This window comes from Stenella coeruleoalba, assembly GCF_951394435.1.
Source record: "Stenella coeruleoalba genome assembly, chromosome: 5".
NCBI lineage: Eukaryota > Metazoa > Chordata > Mammalia > Artiodactyla > Delphinidae > Stenella > Stenella coeruleoalba.
The window spans coordinates 57,750,723-57,773,094 of record NC_137150.1 but is presented as its reverse complement, the minus strand read 5'-3'; the positions used below and the strand labels follow the sequence as shown (position 1 = coordinate 57,773,094).

At 42.2% G+C, this 22,372-nt stretch overlaps 1 protein-coding gene across 1 annotated transcript in view; it reads right to left on the bottom strand.

Annotated features, from left to right (window-relative positions):
- USP13 (ubiquitin specific peptidase 13) overlaps positions 1-22,372 on the bottom strand; it is a 122,786-nt gene that overhangs the window by 5,894 nt on the left and 94,520 nt on the right. The window contains exons 19-20 of the mRNA XM_079921705.1: positions 21,963-22,116; positions 875-959 (exon numbers count right to left, since the gene is read on the bottom strand). Coding sequence (XP_079777831.1) covers positions 875-959; positions 21,963-22,116 — 239 coding nt within the window. The remainder of the gene's footprint in view (positions 1-874; positions 960-21,962; positions 22,117-22,372) is intronic.

Genomic DNA, 22,372 nt, shown 5'->3' with positions numbered 1-22,372 from the left:
TATTAATCAAGTTGAGAAGACAAGACTAAAAGACACACCAAAAAGGAACACAGTGGATTCCTGACTGGGAACCAGTCACTCCTGCAGTACAAGGTCAACGTCCTACCAGGAGAGGGCAAGGTTACGTGTTTCTCCAGTGTCCATGTGGCCCAAGCACTGCCTCAAGCAGGGGTGCTGACCCACAGGCCAGGCCACTCAGTGGGAACTCAAGGAAGGGAAACCAGTGGGGCCCATGGGGATCCAGCCCCAGAAGAAGGTTCTGACGAGAGCAGCGGCCTTACACCCCCCCAACTGTCTCATTCCTAGCTCACCACACACCTAACAATTCTTAAGAAGCCAAAGCTACAATAGGGCAAACACTGGGTGTTGGAGTTACCAGATAAAACACAGGATACCCAGTCAAGTTTGAATCTCACATAAGCAACAAATACTTTTTTAATACAAGTATGTCCCATGCAACAGCTGAGACATATTTATACTAAAAAGTTATTCATTATCTGAAATTCAAACATAATAGGGCATCCTGGTTTTCTTGTTTTGTTTCGTTTTGTTGGCTAAACCTGGCAACCCTGGGGAGGTTCCAAATATGGACACACATTCTGCTGCGGGATGCGTCTTTACTTTGGGAGGTCCCCTTGCTATGACAGTGAAGAGTGACGCTGAATACTAGCTCTGACATAGCTGCAAACATCAAGCTATTTAGCCTGTCTGAGCCTTAGTGCCCTGATGTGTAAAATGGCTTTAAGAGTCTATCCCTACAAGACCATTATGAAAACCAAATGAGATAACATATGAAACACCTAGTGGAGTGCCTGGTACATAGCAGGTCCTCAATAAAACATAGATATTAGTTTACCTTCTCAAAAAGACTCACCTTCCTTCCTTTTTGATGTGACAAACGTAGTGTCCACTCATGGTAGATGTCCCCATGTGACTGATGAACGCAAATAATTCATACACTATGAAAGAGGAAACAACTCAGTTACAAGGCAGCATTTCTAGAAATCAACAGCACTTCTGACCAGAATTTAAAGCCAAAGAGAGTGTAATCCAGCAACTGTTCAGAATGAAAGTCTATTTACTTACTACGTTGAGAACACACCCACCTACCCAAAGGGACAGCAACTTCAACCTGCAAATTCATAACAAAGCAGGACATGAACTTTACAGCTGACCTTAAGCTCCTATCTGAAAGGGGATTAAAAGTCCCACAGCCCAGTCTGGTGGCAAGCTCACAGGTCTCAAAGGGTAGTCCCGGCTCCATCACTTCCAAGCGGCATGAGGGTGGAGAAGTTGTTTCATCTCCCGGAGCCCATTTCTTCACAGAAATGAAAAATCCACCCACTTCACAAGGTTGTATGAGGCTTAAATGAGCAATTCAGACTAAAATACCACACAAATGTCAGGATTAGGAGGAAGACAGCAGATAGGTGTTATCATTTGTAGAAAGGGATAATGCTCAGAAATGCGTCTTGTGATTTCTGACTGGCTCATGATTATAACCTCCATGGGACCGAAATTCAGGCTTCATGCCTTCTGAACAAGGAGATATATAGCCTCCTGGAGCTTAAGATGGATGTTTATTCTCTAACAAGTATCTGCTGTCATCTTGCACAGCACATGCTGTACCAAATCCAGGGTGAAGGAATTTCAGCTCATTCCCCCACCCACCGCCCCCCAGCCAATCCTAGGCCTGCACAACACCGGCAAAGTGGCTTCCACAGACTGGCACCAGTGCAACTCCGCAAACTGCTGCAGACTACGACGAGACAGGTACAGAAACTGAGTTAGCGTTTACAGACTCTTATAATAATTTGAGAGGAATATTCATGTCTGTTGAATCTAATTAAGGAAAAAAATGAGCTTGCATATTCATTGTTTTTGGTACTCAAGTTCTGTTGTGTTTTACAAGTGTACTGGTTCTGGACAGACCCTTTTCCTCGCTCCTCCCTCTCTCATTCTTTCTCTCTCTTGCCGTTCACCAATGCTCATCCACATATTCAGCTGTGAATCCCCAGTCCTCATCTTAGCCTTCGGCGCATCACATACTACGGACCACTTCTCCTCCTTCCCCAAACATCTGCCCCCAGGACATGGCTGTCTTTTTTGTTTTCCAGGTGCCTCATTGGCTTCTCCTCTTCTCCTGACTTTTAAACATTGGTGACCTGGGGCTCTGACCTCAAGCCTTTCTTCCCTCTCTCTATCTTCTCTCTCTCTCTCTCTCTCTCTCTCTCTCTATCTTCTCTCTCTCTCTCTCTCACATACGCACGCACGCAAACACACACACACACACACACACACACACACACACACACACCCCTGTACATTCTCATCCTCTCTCTGCCACCTCCCCTACCCCCTCCCTCTCTGGTTGATCTCATCCAGTCTCATGGCATTAAATGGAATTATGTTCTTAATTTCATTTCCAGAATGTTCACTGCTAACGTACAGAACTACAATTGAATTTTGTATATTGGTCTTGTTTCCTGCAACCTTTCTGAATCCATTTATTAGTTCTAATCATTTTTAAAGTAGATTCCTTAGGATTTTCTATATACAAGACCATGTCATCTGCAAACAGAATTAGTTTTACTTCTTCCTTGCTTATCTGGATGTCTTTTATTTCTTTTTCTTGCTTAACTGCCATGGCTAGTACCTCTTTCACAATGTTAAATAGATGTGGCAAGAGTGGACATCCTTGTCTTGTTCCTGCTCTTAGGGGAAAAGCATTCAGTCTTCACCATGAAGCATGATGTGAGCTGTGGTTTTTTGGTAGGTACCATTTATTAGGTTGAGGAAGTTCCCTTTCATTCCCAGTTTGTTGAGCATTCTCTCCTCAGCTTTATCCATCTCAATTCTCCCAGTAACTCAGGACAAAATCTGGACTCCTCTCTCCCACTGTTTACACACATCCAATGCATCAGCAAATCCTCCAAAAATATATCCAGCATTTCCTTCAAAATATATGCAGATGAATGGATAAAGAAGATGTGGCACATATATACAATGGAATATTACTCAGCCATAAAAAGAAACGAAATTGAGCTATTTGTAATGAGGTGGATAGACCTAGAGTCTGTCATACAGAGTGAAGTAAGTCAGAAAGAGAGAGACAAATACCGTATGCTAACACATATATATGGAATTTTAAAAAAAAAATGTCATGAAAAACCTAGGGGTGAAACAGGAATAAAGACACAGACTTACTAGAGAATGGACTTGAGGCTATGGGGAGGGGGAAGTGTAAACAGTGACAAAGCGATAAAGAGGCATGGACATATATACACTACCAAACGTAAGGTAGATAGCTAGTGGGAAGCAGCCGCATAGCACAGGGAGATCAGCTCGGTGCTTTGTGACCGCCTGGAGGGGTGGGATAGGGAGGGTGGGAGGGAGGGAGACGCAAGCGGGAAGAGATATGGGAATATATGTATATATATAACTGATTCATTTTGTTGTGAAGCTGAAACTAACATACCATTGTAAAGCAATTATACTCCAATAAAGATGTTAAAAAAAAAAAAAAGAAAAAGAAAAAAAAAATATATATGCAGAATCCAACGACTTCCTACCACCTCCACTAGTAAGCCCCAATCCAAGTTACCATCATCTCTTGTCTGAATTATTACAATAGCCTCCCCTCCTAACGGGGCTCCCTGCTTCCTCCCTTACCCCTACCAACCACTCTCAGTATGGCTGCAAATCTCACTCTAACAATGACCTATGAGGTCCCCCCACCTCCTTCCACTCTCCCCCTCCACTCCAGCTCCTCCGGCCTCCTGGGTTCTCCTCAAACACACCGGCTACTCCTCTCACTGACAGAGAGGGCTTCAAGTCCCACACCTACGGTCCCTCTATCTGAAACTCTTCTTTCAGATGCCATATGATCCAGTCCTCCCTTCATCGAGGTCTCAGATCAAATGTCATCTCAGAGAGGCCTTCCTTATAAATAGCAACTCCTCCCTCCTTCCACCCCACCCTCACCCCAACCTTGTTTTACTGTTGTCCACGGAGCTCAAAATAACACCATATCACATACTTGTGTATTTACTTACTGTCTATTTCCTTTTATCCCAGGCTAGAACATAGCTCCATAAGGATGAGAAGTTTGTTTGGGATTTTTTGGGGTTTTTTTTTTTTTTTTTTTTTTTTTAGTTTTTTAAACTCACCAAATATATATATATTTTTAATTTCATTTGTCTGTTGTGTTTACTGGAATATTCCAGAATTCCAGACACAGAGAACAGTGCTCAGCATGCAGTAGGCATGGCTCCCTTCACCCCATGTCCTCACTTGTTTTTCTGTCTTTTCATATTGTATACATTTTTATAAACCCCCTACCAAAGTATAAATTGGGGTATAAATTAGTGAAATAATTATTTTAAAAAGAAATGAACCAGAGGGGATTGCCTTTCCCATCCTTAACTAAGTTTTTGTCACTAGCTATCACATCAGCTGACAACCCCCAACACACACACACCGAAAAAAAAAAAAAAAAATCACAGGTTTGAAACAGAAACCAGGCAAAAACAGTTGTGAATGACAATCATTTTGCCTGGCACTTAGTGATCCAGGGACCCTACCCTTGTCGGCCCTCCCCAGTGTTCCCCATCACTAAGAACCCATCCCCACCCTAGTAAACAAGAGAGAGTGTAGGCTGAGACTTTTTCATGTTCCTAGACCCTGGTTGGTTTTTAAAGCTCTCTAGGAATAATTTTATATCAAATTCCAAATCTTCAATTTGAGAGGTACGGGGCTGGTCTCCCACAAGGTGGCTGCCCTCTTAGAATTTTCATGGAATGAAGAGAGTATGTGATCCTCCGAAGAAGGCTTTTCCCTCACAAGAAACTGTCCCCCAAAACAATGCCTTAAATAACTGAACAGAGTATTTAATGAGCACTTCTCACCATAAGCCAGGGTCATTTCAGTGAAACATTGCTCAGATACCAACAAGCCAACATGTTAACAAAATAGACAGACATAGAGAAAAGAACAAATCCATACACTCCAACACACCCAAACATGTCATTAAGCCCCCAAAGGCATTTCCCCCTCTTTAGTTAAAAGCAATTAATTCACGTGTATACTCAAAATCATAAAAATAAAGAAAAAAATATTAGCATAAATCTTAGTCCTGTAATTAAAATTAACTGTGTTTATCAATAGAAGCGACCGCTCCATGCATTATTCAAGCCCTCCTGCTAGGAACCAACAGCAAAAGAGAATCTCGATAAATCTGCAAAAATTCAACAGGTGAGAAATCTCAGTTTATCTTTGTTTCCAAAGAGAAAGTCAAGGTGAATAAACCAGACAGGGAAGCCACTTGCTGATTCTTCTCCTTGTTCCCAGAGGTCTCCCTCCAAAAATAGCATCACCACACTCTCAAAAAGTACAGAGACCCCTTTTTATATAGCTAGAAAAGGCATTTTTAAGCAAGGTAAATCAGTTCAAAACTGTTGACTTGTAACCGAGCAGGACTCTATGGGGCCTTCCCGGGACAGACCCCTCCCCATATCCTCTGCTTTAGCTACTCTCTGTACCTAGACAACAGTATTTGATGCACATTTCCTGAGTTGTTTTACAGATGTGAAAACTCCGCACCAAATGGAAGACGTTCACTACTTGATGATCATGAGTACATGGCCCCCAGGCCTACTGGAGCCTGAGGATTGATAATGTCAACCCCTGTGACACCACCCTGTTGCCTCACCATCAGCCAATCAGAGAACTGTGCACAGGCTGATCACATAACCTGCGACACACCTCCCTCACCTGGCTTTTAAAACTGCTTTGCTGAGGGTTTCCCTGGTGGCGCAGTGGTTGAGGGTCGGCCTGCCGATGCAGGGGACGCGGGTTCGTGCCCCGATCCGGGAAGATTCCACATGCCGCGGAGCGGCTGGGCCTGTGAGCCATGTCCGCTGAGCCTGCGCATCCGGAGCCTGTGCTCCACAACGGGAGAGGCCACAACAGTGAGAGGCCCACGTACAGCAAAAAAAAAAAAAAAAAAAAATGCTTTGCCGAAACCTGTGGGGGGAGCTCGGGGTATTTTTTGAGCATGAGCAACCCGTTCCCTTGCATGGCCCTGCGATAAACCTTTCTCTGCTCCAAACTCTGATGTCTCGGTTTGTTTGGTCTCACTGCGCGTCGGGCAAAAGAACTTGCGCTAACAGACTTTCAACAGGGAAGCTTTCAAAGTATCCGGAAGAACTGCACAAAACTGCCTAAACCACTTTGGCCAACAGAGTCCCTCTAATGAGCCAGAATTAAACTGTCTGAAACTAGCATCCCCACTTCCCTCTCCCAACAAATCCCATCCTTTTCTGAACTTAGGAACATGTTCACAACCTTTCTAATACGAAGAATTTTTTAACATCAAAATTTTACCACCTCCACCCAACATAATAAGGGATTGAACTTGATTTTATTCTTTGAGAAAGCACTGTCAGAAAAATGATATGCAAACTTGGAAAGCAGAAGGGGTAGGCAGAATGCCCTTTCGTATCATGTGGAGGAAAGGCCACCCAAGGATGGTCTAGGGTAGGGACTGGCATACGATGCCCCATAGGCCAAATCCAGCTCACAGCCTGTTTTTGTGCTGCCCAGAAGAAAGGGGGAAAGAAGGGGGACAAAAATATGAGACGACAAGTGTATGGCCCGTGAAGCCTGAAACATTTACTATCTGGACCTTCAGAGAAAAAATGTGCTGGCCCCTGGTCTAGGGGAATGAACTTAGTTCATCTCACTACTTACTACTGATTAAAGAAAGCTTCCAAACTTAGTGAAGTTACTTGTTAAGTTGTAGATTTTTGTCTGGGAAAGATATCAAAAAATTCTCTCCAGTGGAATATATATAGACATACCTCAGAGAGATTGTGAGCTCTGTTCCAGACCACCACAATGAAGCAAATATCAAAATAAAGCGAGTCCCATGAAGTTTTTTGGTTTCCCAGTGCATATAAATAAAAGCTATGTTACACTATACTGTAGCCTCTTAGGTATGCAATAGCATTATGTCTAAAAAAGCAATGTACATATCTTAATTTAAAAATATTTTAAGGCTAAAAATGCTAACCATCATCTGAGCCTTCAGCAAGTTGTAATCTTTTTGCTGGTGGAGGGTCTGAAATATTGCGAGAATGACTGAAATGTGACACAGAGATACTAAGTGAGCAAATGCTGTTGGAAACATGGCGCCAACAGTCTTGCTTGACGCATCGTTGCCATAAGCCTTCACTTTGTAAAAAACACAATGTCTCTGAAGCACAACAAAGCGAAGCACAATAAAACGAGGTCCACCTGTGTGTATGTTGCCTCCCATTTCAGTTCTACAAGGATCAAGCCAACAGCCACTGCAGATGCCCCCTCCAAAGTTTTCTTAGAACACTGATCTGCTTTTGGTAACAGACTATAAACTTTCTTTATCTGTTAAGTAATCTGTTGTAACTTTCTGTATTTGCCTTTAAAATCTTTTACTGTCTCTTTGATTCAATGAATAGATATTGTTTCACAGTGACCTATGATCCTATGTGACCAAGTGTTTTAAAACCATTTGCTATCTTTGACAAAATTTCCCAAGTCAAATTCTAAATGAAACTCTTTTGACCTCTAGCTAACTTTGGGATGCTTCCAAGGGCCCTTGAAACAACCCAAAGAGTTGTTTCAACTCTTTGTTTATTAGACTTATTTGGTATGTTAAATTACATGGGAAACATTGTCAAATAAGTGGTGATAAACCTTCTTAGGTTATATTATATGGGTAGATGTCATTAATATAGATATTCCAAAAATTATATGGAATTCCTAAAAATCTGGTATATCCTGGTATAATGTTACCAGTCATAATTCTGGTTATTATCTTAAAATGCTGTTTGTCCTAGAAATAACCAAGTTTCTTATCAGTTGCATTATAATATGTTTAACCATGCCATTTTAAGTCTTTTGTCATTGTGCTACTGAGTCCAAGCTCGCTCTGCTCACTGCACGACAGGCCAATAAGTCAGAAACAGGGTGCTGAGGCAAGGAATACGACTTTATTCAGAAAGCCAGCAGACCGAGAAGATGGCAGACTAAAGTCTCAAAATAACCATCTTATCAGGGTTTGGATGCCAGTTTCTTTTATAGCACAGAGATGGGGAGGAGATGAGGAAGAAAAGTAAAAAGGCCATAAGTTTTGCAAATATCACCTGGAATGGCCAGCCCGGGGAGGGGATGTGTTCATTTCTTCTTTCTTGTAGCCATCCACAGGTGGAGAGGGTCCGGATGTTTGCCTGAACAAAGGCACTTTAGTTTAACATTCAGGCAGAGGGGTAAGGTTCCCCAAGGCAGGCCATTATGTATATAGACAGTATCCTTTTAGTGAACAAAAGCGTCGGAAAGCAAAGGTTAAAGTAAAAGAAACAGATCCGGGCTTCCCTGGTGGTGCAGTGGTTGAGAGTCTGCCTGCCAATGCAGGGAACACGGGTTCGCGCCCCAGTCTGGGAAGATCGCGGAGTGGCTGGGTCCGTGAGCCATGGCCGCTGAGCCTGCGCGTCTGGAGCCTGTGCTCTGCAGGGGGAGAGGCCACAGCAGTGAGACGCCCCCGTACCGCAAAAAAAAAAAAAAAAAAAGAAACAGATGCAACATGTAATCAGGTTTGGCTCTTCCCTGATACAATTCCCCACTGTCAATGTCCATTCCACAATCTTGTAGAAAAACGGGTGACAAAGTCAGATGGATCTTCCTGGGAGTGTTCACCATCAGTGCCAGTGTTCCAAACGTTGTTTCTTTTGTTCCTCTGAAAGTGTCTCCTTTACTCCTGTAGTCTTAAAAAAGTATTCACAACCTAAAAGTTGAGAGTTATGATCTATTCAGTGGGAATTTTGAGGGCTTCAATCCCAGGAGGCACCATCTCAAGTTAAGGAATTTAGCCCTTTTCTATGTATGGGAAAAGGCACTGAAATCACTCCCTTGATATGCACCTCAGCTATCTGGGGCCTGTATCCTGTATTTTCATACCCTGAGTTTCCTCAGGGCCCACGGCTCACATTGGAGGGCTGCAATCACTAATGACTGATGTGGCAGGAAATATTTCATTTCTCAGATCCTCTCCTCTTGGGTCAGGATTTTGACCAATACTGGGAGACATTTCATGATCAAATTTGTCCCACGGCGCTGGGAGGCTCATCCCAGATCAGGCGAAAATTCTTGATATGCCACTCCAGGTGCTGGTTTTCGGATTAGGCCCTATTGATAATTAAAGATTCTCTGGATCCTCTATCTAATTATGATCCAGGAGACATTTTCCCTTGTTGCTTCTTCCCATACCTAGAACCACACTATTACAATTATTTTATGTTATAAATGTGACCTATTTCCTCAAGACGTTTAGCCGATAGAAGTTTTGTTGGAGGCCTGGTTACGCACTGGGTACTTTAAGAGACAACAATCTTATAAAATAGATGGGATATAAGTAATGCAGCTAGTAACACTGACAAAGACAGAGTGCAGCACGGAGACACAAAGCACAAACAATTGGCTTACAAAGGTATAATTTACCAAATTACTGCAAGTCATAATTAGTTTAAGGGGAAGCTTTTCCTTACACCTGGAAAACACAGATTTAAACCATTTTTCAGACAGAAATCATAAAAATTATAACCATATTCACCAGTTTACTCAGTCTTATGTAACTAAATCCTTGTTAACAGCTTTATGAAGCCATCAGGTTTCCCATTAGAACTCTTCGATTTCCTACCCAGTTCACCACGATGGTCTGAAAGTCAGAAACTTGTATTTATCCAAAGCTCCTTTCTATAAATCTTCTTGAAGAGGAAGCATTTTTGCAAAGGCGTCAGAATGAAACCATAACTGTCTATAATGACGAAAGACTTAAGAAGGCACGTTTAAATCTGATTACAGTGCAATTGACAAAGTAACTTGGTTACTGCTGTGACATGGCACACTTTCAGATAATAACTAGAATTATGACTGATAACATTTTACCAGGACATACCAAATTTTAGGAACTCCATATAATCTCTAGAATACCTGTATCATTTGCCATACAATATAACCCAAGAAGATTTATTACTTATCTGACAACACTTCCCACGTAATTCAACATACCAAGTGAACCTAATTAGTTAATATCTCTCTTTGGGATGTTTCAGGGGCCCTTTGAAGCATCCCAAAGTTAGCTAGAGGTCAAAGGAGCTTCATAATTTGATTTGGGAAGTTTTGTCAAAAAAATGTCAAAAGGGTTTAATTAAAACAGTCAGATAGGATCACAGGTCACTGGGAAACAATAGTTATTCACTTAACCTAAGTAACAATAAAAGATTTCAAAGGCAAATATAGAACAGATCACTTAAAAGGTAGAGAAACTTAAAATCTGTTAGCAAAGGCAGTTCAAAATCCTAGGAAACCTTGTCTTCTTAACAAAGAGAAAAGCCACATTCAAGTTTTGCAACAGCTTACTTTTAAAATTTATTTACTCAAACTTGTTTTAAACTTAGTCAATCCTGACCATGAACAAAACTCTTTTCTTGGGGTCCACTTTCCATAAACCTTCCATCACTTAATTCATTTTAGCACAATTCTAACTTTCAAGTTGTCTAATATCTGGAGAGATTAATTTTAGATAGACATTCCCAAAAGATAATTATTTTTTGAAGTTCACCTAAAGCTCTTATCTCATTTGCATTTTCTTAAAAGTTTCTTCACATCAAGTTACTTTCCTTGATGACAAATTTGCAACAGATATAACAAGATTTTATTTAGCTTATATTAAACCTAGGCACAATAAAAGTATTATACCTGATGACTCTAATGACATGTCTGTATTAATTAGATCAACAAACATTAATACTGAATATGTCTCAGTTCACGTGAACCTGAAACTCATTTAGCTTAATTTTTCTTGTATTTAGAATTGTTTGGTTTGTAAGCGCTTACTTTTCTTTACGCCAATTAAATAGAGCTCATCCACAAGTCAACCTCAGCAATGTTATCCGAAGACAAAGACACATACAAGGACACAAGCACACAGAGACATCACAGTTCTCATTTCAAAATTTCAGCCCTGAGTCAGGTAGAACAATGTAAAACCCATCAGTTCACAAAAAGCGGTTGGATTAAAATTAGGTTTCTGGCAGATGGAACAAATCAAGCTCACTTGTCTAGATGACTGAATTTTTATAGAAAATACACTTAGGTTTTTTATTTAGCCTTGACAAGTCAATTTCTAAATTACTTTACCCTCTTTTCAAAGTTTGCATTTTAAAAAGATGGCAGAAATGAGGGTTCCTGAGAAGACCAGATAGGACATTTGCATCTCAAAGACACAGGCAAGTTTTTCCTAGGATGACTTTGTTTCCCCTTTATTTAATATTTACAAGCCTCTTAAGATAAATAGGGAAGGTAGTCAATCAACTTGTTCCCCACTGTCAAAGTTACCTGCAGCTCCTGTGGGGAAATTAGAATCTGACGCCTCAAGTCCAAGGGAGTCCCCCTGGCCTCTTACAGGATGTCAGCGCAAGGGAAACTGCCCTGCTGCGGAAGCGGCTCCCAGTCCGAATTGGGTGCCCTGTGGAGTCTTAGCTGGTGATATTAAATTAGGCTCCTGTGCTCCAAGGGTTAACAAAGAAACTTCTATTAGATACCCACGGGTAGGGGAAACAGGAGGCAGTGAATATCGCGGTGGCATGCGGGGTGGGCAGTTGGAACAACTGCTGGTACAGCCTGCTCTTTTGCAAAACACTTCTAACTGCGAGATCCTGTAATAATTGAGTGAGCCATTCAGGGGCCATTGCCCTTCTGATCTTACATATTGGGTCCACATCCTATTACAATGGTACATCATGTCTTTCTTAGTCAGAGGCTCCCGGCTATGTTTAGCCCATTTATCTAATATACGCTCCAAAGGGCTCTCCTTCGGGATGGATGGAGTATTTCCTATTTTTTATAAGTTTGATAACACCAAAACACAAAAGACGCCAACAAATTCCAACACAAAAGGCCCAAACAAATTCTAGCATCGATGCACGCAAAACCAAGACCAAAACCAACGGTTCCCGAATCAGATAGACTTACCCTACAAAACCAACAAATTAGTTCCCAAATCAGGTAGACTTACCCTACAAAACCAACGAACTAGTTCCCTACCGAACCGGTCCCAAATCAGGTAGAGTCTGACGACAAGTCCCCCCTCCAACAGGGTACCCCAATCAAACAAACTGGCTTATCCCGTAAAGGAAAAGCCCAAACTGAGAGGGGAATATGTTCCGGGTGTGCACACCGGAGCGACTTACCCTACAAACTCAAGTTCCCCAACTCGCGACACAGAAGGATACACAAAACCAAAACAAGATCAAGACCACAACCAACGAACCGGTTACCAAACTGGGTAGACTTACCAATCTCTACAAAATCGAGTCTGTGGACTTGCGGAAGTTGGTCGGTTCCTTGCTTCAACTGCCAAGCGCTGGGGTAGCTGGTGCCGCTTCAGGGAATTTTGAAGGGAAGACGCTCAGGACAAATGGTCCCGGCAGCAGCCAGGGCCTTGTCCCAATGTTCCTGACCGGGCCCGGCTGGCCAAGCCAAACTTGTTACCGAGTCCAAGCTCGCTCTGCTCACTGCACAACAGGCCAGTAAATTGGAGACAAGGTGCTGAGGCAAGGAATACGACTTTATTCGGAAAGCTGGCAGACCGAGAAGATGGCTGAAGTCTCAATATTTTAAATATTTTGACTGAAATCTCAAAATAACCATCTTATCGGGGTTTGGATGCCAGTTTGGATGCACAGAGGGGGGAAGAGATGAGGAAGTAAAGTAAAAAGGCCATAAGTTTTGCAAATATCACCTGGAATGGCCAGCCTCGGGGAGGGGATGTGTTCATTTCTTCTTTCTTGTAGCCATCCACAGGTGGAGAGGGTCCGGATGTTTGCCTGAACAAAGGCACTTTGGTTTAACATTCAGGCAGAGGGGCAGGGTTCCCCGAGGCAGGCCATTATGTACAGAGAGTATCCTTTTAGTGAACAAAAGCAGCGGAAAGCAAAGGTTAAAGTAAAAGAAACAGATCCAACATGTAGTCAGGTTTGGCTCTTCCCTGTTATAACTGTTTTACTCTGATACTTTTACAAAATGAAGATCTTCAAGAAGATCCATAGAAAGGACTTTTTGACAAATATAAGTTTCTGATGACTTTTAGATCATACTACCAAACTGGGTAAGAAATTACGAAACTAATAGAAAACCTGATGGCTTCATCCAGATCAACAGGAATTAATCACATGGAACTGAATGATAAATATAATTTATAAATTTATGCCTTTTTGTCTGAAATATTAGTGGCTTTTAATCTTTCTTTTCCAGAAAAACTTTCCTCTTATGCTAACTATGATATACAACATGTTGATAAAGTTTACCTTTGTAAACAAAGATGAAACATTACCTTTTTCTCTCTACCTGATCCCCCCAGGATTTGGCTTCTCCAACTGGCTCCCCTCTGGACTTGATGGCTTACTGCAATCCAGATTACAACTAGTTATACTAATCATTGTTTTAATTTGTTCTCTCTTTGTTGTTTCAAACTGTTTATGTTTTGTATCTCTCTGCTGTACTATGACCTTATTAATGTTACTAGCTATATTACGGACATTCTATTTCACAAGATTGTTGTCTTGGGACTTCCCTGGTGGCACAGTGGTTGAGAATCCGCCTGCCAGTGCAGGGGGCAAGGGTTCGAGCCCTGGTCCGGGAAGATCCCACATGCCGCGGTGCAACTAAGCCTGTGCGCCACAACTACTGAGCCTGCGCTCTAGAGCCCACGAGCCAACAACTACTAAGCCCGAGTGCCACAACTACTGAAGCCCATGCACCTAGAGCCCATGCTCTGCAACAAGAGAAGCCACCCAATGAGAAGCCCACGAACCACAACGAAGAGTAGCCCCCGCTCGCTGCAGCTAGAGAAAAGCCCGCGTGCAGCAACAAAAACCCAATGCAGCCAAAAATAAAAAATATTTTTTTTATTAAAAAAAAAAGATTGTTGTCTCTTGCATTACCTGACGTGTAAACAGGCCTCTGACAAAATTAATGGTGGCTAAACATCTTGAGGCAACTGACCACATATATAACTCTATATAGAATAACTGTACTAGTACAACTCTAGATACGGAAAGAACTGATAAGGGAAAACATTTCCTGGATCGTAATAAACTAGTAAGACAGATGATCCAGAGAATTTTAGGTTATCAACAGGGCCTGATACAAAAATAGCATGTTGAATGGCCTATCAACAAAATCCTCGTCTGACCTACGCATGAGATTTCCTAATACCATGGGACAAATTGGTCACCAAATGCCCTCCAAACCTTGGTCGAATTTATGACCGAAAGAGGGTGCTGTGGAAGGGAACGCTGCCTGCCATTCCAGCTCTACACAGATCAAGCCTGCATCAGCCACTGCAGCTACGCCGCCACGGTGCACCCTGAGGGGAAATCAGGATGGAGAAGAACAGCAAGCTTTCTGTGCTCTGGATACTAGCCTTAGATAGACAGTTAAGATGCATATCTAAGAAATAATTTCAATGAGCCCAGACTCTTGCATCTTCCCCTACATAGGAAAGTACTAAAATCATTAACTTGAGATGTCTTTTCTTTGTGATTAAAGTAATCTTTTAATGCTCGACTACATGTTTTTCTTCCAGCAAAAAACTCCTATATATCCTGGCTCCTTCTCTACCTCTTCAGAGCAGTTCTTCAGAGCTACAGCCCTCAGTAAGGTCCCCGCAGAAAACTTCACTTGAAACTTTCAGGCTGTGCATCTTTCTTCTGTCAACACCTGTAACTTCAAGGAGTTATGATCCTGATAGACACTAGTTTTATATCTAACTCAGCCATCAAATTATCTTTAGATATCTTTTAAATAGCTTTTCAGATGCTTTTGAACCAGTAATAACAACTAACGGGTTCCCTAATTAATGAGTCAAAGAAAATCTGTAGTATGTGTTCAGTTTTTATGTACGTGACAGTCATCATTTACCTTTTTGAAAACTATAGTTCAACCACACATCATGACCGAAAGCAAACTCTAGATTCAGGAGTCCAGTTTAATTAATTTATATTTTATAAACCATTATAGCATCTACATCCACTTGAAAAGCAGTGGTTATCCTGAGGCCATGACACGTTATTTAGTCAATCTACAGAGTGCTCAGAATACAGAAACACCAAAAGACTCCTCGAAACCACCACCAAGACCCCAGGGCTCTGCAGCCTTCTGGTGAGACACCAAAACTGAGTTTTCCAACTGAATCTTCCTAACTTGAATAATGTGTTTCATAACCCACCCCTAACAACAGAAGGGAAAATGTCATCCCCAATTGACCAGCATTTGACTCACAAACACCCTATATCAAACAGTCTCCACCCCCAACAGCTTGATTTCCCTCATTCCTGCTCTGAGAAAAGACCCGTGTGTGTGGTGGGGATTGGGGGTGGATTTGGAACTTTTAGAAGACTATTCAATTCCCAAAAAGAGAACAAGGAGGATACAGGTAAATCAGTAACAGCTTAAGGCAGCTGATAACATGGACAGAATCTTAAAGGTTCTACAAATTGCCTCCCCCCCCACCCCCGCCCAGCCAGCACGAAATTACCAATCCACCTGGACTTCTCATTTGTGTACTGCCTAGAACAACAGATATCAAACACTTCTCCCTAAGCTTAATAGTTCTCAGTCATCTATACTTCAGTGTAAATTAGTTTACTCCAGAGTGGCTTCCTCTTAACTTCTAAGAGCACCACTGAAAAGCACAGGTGCTGACATGGGGGATCAGAATGAGAGCCCTAGGACTTCCAGGGTGGCGCAGTGGTTAAGAATCCACCTGCCAACGCAGGGGACACGGGTTCGAGCCCTGGTCCGGGAAGACCGCACATGCCGCGGAGCAACTAAGCCCGTGCGCCACGACTACTGAGCCTGTGCTCTAGAACCCGCAAGCCACAACTGAAGCCCGCAAGCCACAACTGAAGCCCACGTGCCACAACTACTGAAGCCCACATGCCTGAAGCCTGTGCTCCGCAGCAAGAGAAGCCACCGCAATGAGAAGCCCATGCACAAGGAAGAGTAGCCCCCGCTCACCACTAGAGAAAGCCCGCAGGCAGCAATGAAGACCCAACACAGCCATAAATAAATAAATAAAAATATTTTTTAAAAAAAGAATGAGAGCCCAGATGCATTAAGTAAGTGTGTACTGCTTTCGAACAGACCACTGGGGCTTGGCTTCCCTGGGCCCTGTGCCTCTGCTCTCCAGATCCTATTCTGAATGCATTCCTCAGGGAGCCCCACCACTATGTAAATGAAATGTCTCTCTGCTCCCCTTGCTGGAAAATCCTCAGCTGCAGCAAGGAGACGTCTGCACCATGACAGCGATATGACTGAAGGGGCCAGAGCAGGTTCTGAGTAATCACAGACTAATCACATTTTAATTACGTTGGCAATCAGTGAGTTCTTTTAAAAAAAAAAAATTAAACGCTCATTAAGTGCAACACAGAAACAGAAATGATTTTGCAAATGGCAGAAGCCCAGATAGGTCAGACTGATGACTTGATTTCCCACTTCTTAAAAATTTTAAAAACTCAACAGAAAGTTAAGTGCAGCTCTTAAAACAGGTAGGACATGACAATAAACAGAGCCTTCTGAAAAACAGGCTCCTGCCTCCATTCCAATTTAGAAAACTTGAAATAGGATGACTCAGTAGGGGGCAAAGGAGAAAATACAGTCCTCAAAATCAGCCAGACCTGAATTACAAGGTGGTCCTACCATAAGCAAGTCCGTAACCTTGTCAGCTACCACTTTCTCATCCGAATACCTTGCTGTAAGGAGCCAGGGAAAAGCGGTAGAGGAAATGCCTGGCACTTAGTAGACATTCAGTAAAGGACAGCTACTATTTCACCAAGTGTTAATAGCACAAATCCTTTTAATCAAAGTAGATAACATTTAAATGAAAGAGTTTCATGCAATGACATTACTTCCTCATTCAAAAAGATGGCAATAGTAATTTTTAATTACATATTCCCTAAAGGAAGAATTTGATACAAGTGCTTCTTTAATCCCAGTCACTGTTTTTCCAATTCAAACACCTACCTTGTCATTATTTTCAGCGTTAACCTGCTGGAGTGATCTCCCAGCAGCCACGATCCTCCATCTTAAAGTAAGAGTAAACTAATCTTGCTGTTTAAAATGGTGGTTCTCAAATTTAAGTTGAATTAGAACCACCTGGAGGGTCTGTTAAACCACACCTCGCTAAGCCCGCCCCTGGAGGGCCTAATTCAGTAGGCCTGGGTGAGGTCCAAGAATCTGCATCTCCAGCAAGTTCTCAGGTGACCCTGATTCTGATGGTCTAGGCCCACACTCAAACCAGTGCTTTGAAGAGACCAACCCTTCCCTTCTCGGCTCAGACATGACAACAGGGGAGGGTACACGACAGACTCTCACATTCCCAGGACACCTGCTGAGAACTCTGGGACACGACTCTTTCTGCTGGAAAGATACAATAGTAGGAGGCACTGGCAGCCATCTTGTGGCCATGAGGGAGAGCCTGTCTGAGACTGGAACCAACCCCAGAGGCAAGAGATATACTCATATAAAAGGGCTTGAGTCCTGGAGTCAAGGGCATGCCCAGAGTCAAGTCTTCCTGGGGCTTTCCAGCTTTTATATTACAAGACACCCTTTTTTGCTTAGACAAGTTTGGCTCAGCAATCCTGCTACTTACAAAAGAACCCTGAAAACGCTGTTGTTGGTTTTACTTGGTTTGTCTGTTTTGGCTCTCCATTTTGCTCCTAAATAGAAATCACCTAAACCTTTAAATTGTCCTCATTACCCCCAAGTCAAACGTCCAAGCCAATTCACCAACCAAAATAAAGGTAAAAAACAATGTTTGGGGAATGCAAACAACTCACCTACACAGAATACACATCTCCCGGAGTGGAACCTATGAATTTAATGTAATTTAATGTAATTCTAATCACATCCCTGGGGAATGGCCAATTACAAGACCAGGAACTTTCCAAAATTCAGCAGGAACAATTGAGAAAATATAATGGGGAAAAATGTTATTCATAAGTAACACAGAAAATGTAATTCTGAGAACTAAACCAAGAAGGCAGATGTTTATAGAGAAAACCGTATAGCTCTGCAGGGGTGGGAGAAGGGGGATACAAAGCAAAGGAAAAGGGTAACATGTTTCTGGCCAGAAAAACTCAATATTGTAAAGCTACGAGGTATTCCCAAACTAATTTACAGTATTTGAAACTCTCATACAAATCAATAAAAAAAATCTAAAAACCTCAATAAAAATGGGAAAATGGGCAAAGGAAATGAGGAAGCGGTTAACACAAGAAAAACAACTAGGCAATAAAGATATAAAACACATGAAGAGTGCTCGGCCAACAGCACTGTTGGGAAGGACAGGGAACCAGGAGCGCAGGGCTGTGTTTTGGGCGGGGCAGGGGGTGGGGAGGTTGGTGATGGGATCATCTGTATTCACATCTCAAAAATACGCAGTTTTGACCCCAAAACTTCACTTCCAGAAACTTACCCTAAAGAAATAATAAGGGAGAGCTCAAGAATGTTCATTACAGCATTATTTTTAATAGAGAAAAAAGGAAGGGAGCGGGTGGAGGAGGGAAGAAATGAAAGAAAATGAAAAGCTGAACAAATGTTTGTTGCCTGGATAGAGATTGAAAGAGGCATTTGTTGTACTTCTGTGAACTGCATTCATCCTTTAAGAAATGTGTTATTTAAAAATCACTGCCATCACCTTCCAAATGTGCAAATAACCCCATTATTTAAAACTCTTTCTGAAATCGTCTTTTATTTAAGCAACAACTAGCCTAAGATTAGGTATATATATTATGGTACAATGGAATATTAATATATGTTCAATGGCCTAGATTTACATAAAGTACACCCACAGTTACGAAAGAGCAGACTATAAAATAGCACGTATAGTGTAAAGCAGGTACGCCACAAGGATATCTTGTACAGAATAGGGAAATATAGTCATTATTTTGTAATAACTATAAGTGGAGTGTCAGCTATAAAAATATTGAATCACTATGTTGTACACCTGAAACTAATATAATATTGTAAATCAACTATACTTCAAATTTTTTTAAATAGCATGTATAGAATAGAATGCTATATTCTTATATACATTTTTATATTCATTTTTATATATTTGCAAAGAAAGGTCTAAAGAATATACACAAAACATTTAACAGTGACTGGGTTATGACCGGGTAGCAGGATTGTAATTTTTGTTTTCCTCTTTTCCTATATCTGTATTTTCTCCAGTTGCTAAAATTATTATACATCCTTTTAATTATAAGAAAAAGAAACAACATAAATGTTAATTTTTGTAAAAGGAAAAGAGTGACATATGAGTTCAGGTGCTAATGCAGCAAAGTACAAGAAATCATCTTTTCCCTTTCCTGTGAAAAGGGAATAGAATAGAATGCAACAGTACACTGCTAATTCCTCCAAATGGTACTTAGTAGAGGTAATTAAAAAAACTATCCCTGTGACCACTACCACCTGGCATTCATTTAATTCTTCATTCAATCATTCACTTGCTGATCACCTCCCATGGGCCAGACACACTGATGGAAAAGTTACTTTAAAAACGTCTGTTCTTCTATAAAATCCAGCGCAGAATGCATTTGGTGAGTTAGGGTGGTTTATGCTTTTTTCATAATTAAATTTTTCACCGCCTGCTGCTCTTAGATTCTGCATATCCCATATGTGATTTCTCATAGTGCATCACTGTCTCCTTCCCCACCCTCACCCATAAGTGCCAAAATTTGGGAGCAATGAGGAGTAAAGCCATAGAGTTTGGCCCAGAGTGCCTTTAAATTCAAGGGTGCTCAAAAACATCATCATGACATCCTACTCAAGGATGCAACTCAAAAACCAGGAATACGTGCAGGTCACTCTGAGTTCAGTAAGCCCGAGGAGAGGATGTGGCTGTTCTGTATAATTAATGACCATCTCTGAGAGAATGGTTGGTCCCTCCAAGCTCCATCAGAAGACAGGAAACCCTAACGATCAGACTCTCCTTCCCTCTGCAGCCAAATACCTTGGCAGCTCTACAGCGGCCCCATCTTATGGTTTATTCTTTCTGCAAGAACTCACCTTCCCTAAAGAAGAGTCCATTACTGAAAATCAAGGAAGGAGTGAACCGACGGACATGTAACACATAATAAGTCCTGCTCGTGAATTATTGAATAATGCTTGTCCATAACAGCTTTTAATGTTTCAAGCAAGCCAATGATTTCCAAAAAGTAATACAAGACCCTTTAGATGAATGTGGAAGTCGGGAGAACTACAGCTCATCCTTTTCCAGTCTAGTTGGATTAAAACAACTTCAGTGAAGAAATTCCTATTTTCTATAAAAGAAGAAGAAAGTTTCCCTCCCCCTCTCTGTCTCTAGAGCTATATCAATACATATGTGTTAGGTCTGGTAAGACCATTAATGAGTAGAGCTACAGCCATACGATCATAGGAGCAAATGCTGTTATGGTAAATTTAATTAAATCCAATTATTATTTACTTGATACTTTCTAGGCACTGGACACCACAAGCTTTATAAAAGTAAAATAGCCTCTGTCCTCCACGAGCTCCCAGTCAGCTGGGAGACACAGGTATTTACCCAACTAATTTTATCTCAAGATGAATCTGATACCTCTAATAACAGAACAAACACTACGTTACAGTGGCTGCAGGCACGGGCTCTGCAGGGAGGCTGCTTGGGTTGGAATTCCGGTTCTACTTCTCACCAGCACAGTGACCTTGTCAAGTTACTTTGCCTTCTCTGCCTCAGTTTCTCCATCTGTGGCATGGAGATAATAACGGTACCTACCTCACAGGGTTACTGTGAAGATGAAACGTGACACAAGTGGAAGGATTGTTAATATTGGTATAATTACTACCAGCATGTGAGGTAAAGAGGGACCAATTATGACAAGAACCTGGGAAAGTGGTCCAGAGAAATGGAATCTGGGGCCAAGTTCTGAATAACGATGAGGATTTTAGTGTGCTGTGATGGGAAAAAAGGGGCAGTTCGCAGCTAAGGATTAGCCTGAACGAAGGCCTGGAAGTAGGGAGAAGACGGTTGAGGACGGATGAGCAGGCTGGTGGTGTGGTACCATAGCAGGCACGTGAGCTGTAGGTCTGGGGCTGCAGAGGAGATAACACTGAGAACCAAGCAGGCTGGGACCTGACCGCAGGAGGTGACGGCCGCCGGGCTCTGACCCTGTAGGCAAGCACAGCCCGAGAAGAAGGGTATCACGGGGCTGAAGAACATGGATTCTGACTTTGAATCTTGGCTCCACCTCTGAAGAGCTATGTGACCTTGGGCAAGGTTACCTCATCTTTCTATGCCTCTGTTTTCTCACCTGTATAATGGGTATGGTGAGGATTAAATGAGTGCTTAGGTAAAGTGCTTAGAGCCCTAGTCGGCACAGAGTGACATATGTAAGTGTTCGCTGATGGAAGGCTCCCCATGGGCCTACGGCACCTCTTCCTGCCATCCTGACAGCCCTTCAGAAAATGATCATGAGCAACAACAGGGTCAAGGTTATAAGACTGCTTTTCAACTCTTCAAAAATACCACCACGAAAATAAATGCTCTCTTTTGGACAAAAACGTGCATGGTCCACGATGAAATTTCACCTCAGGTGATAGAGTCAGAGCTGGCACTAAACTGAGGCACACACACTACCAGGTGACATGACTGAGTCCGCCCAAGACTTCCTCAGATCACCCTGGCCTATGCAAAGTGGCCAAGTGCACCACTTATGAGAAGCTGGGATCTGTGCTAACTTTTAAATGATGGCAAAGGTTTTAATATTCGGGAGTGGGAGGGAAGGGCACGAACCGAATGTACAATCACGACTGCTCAGACAATCGCTAAGTCAAGAACTTACTTCCAGATCCATCCTTGACTCTAGGTCCTTCAGGCTTGGCTTCAGAAATAATGTTCGCGTTGGCGTTATTCTCCATCTCGATCACAAAGTCACTGTCCTCCTCAAACTCAGGGTGGCTAAAGATCCAATCCAGTGCTCTTTCCAGGTTACTATTCTAATAAAACAAAACATTTTTACAATGTAAGCAGTCCCGGGGCCTCATTATATCCTGACCATTTGAACCAGGATGTCAAGCAGATAGGACAGGAGGCTTGAATTCATTAGTCCTAAGTGCCTCTGAGTGAGAAGCTCTGACCCTGCATATGAAACACACTTTCCGTGGACATTCTGCAAGTCTCCCAACCGAAGTCTGTAACTGGATTCGCTGGAAAACAGCTCACAGCAGCAGGTCGGCACTGCAAAGCCCATAT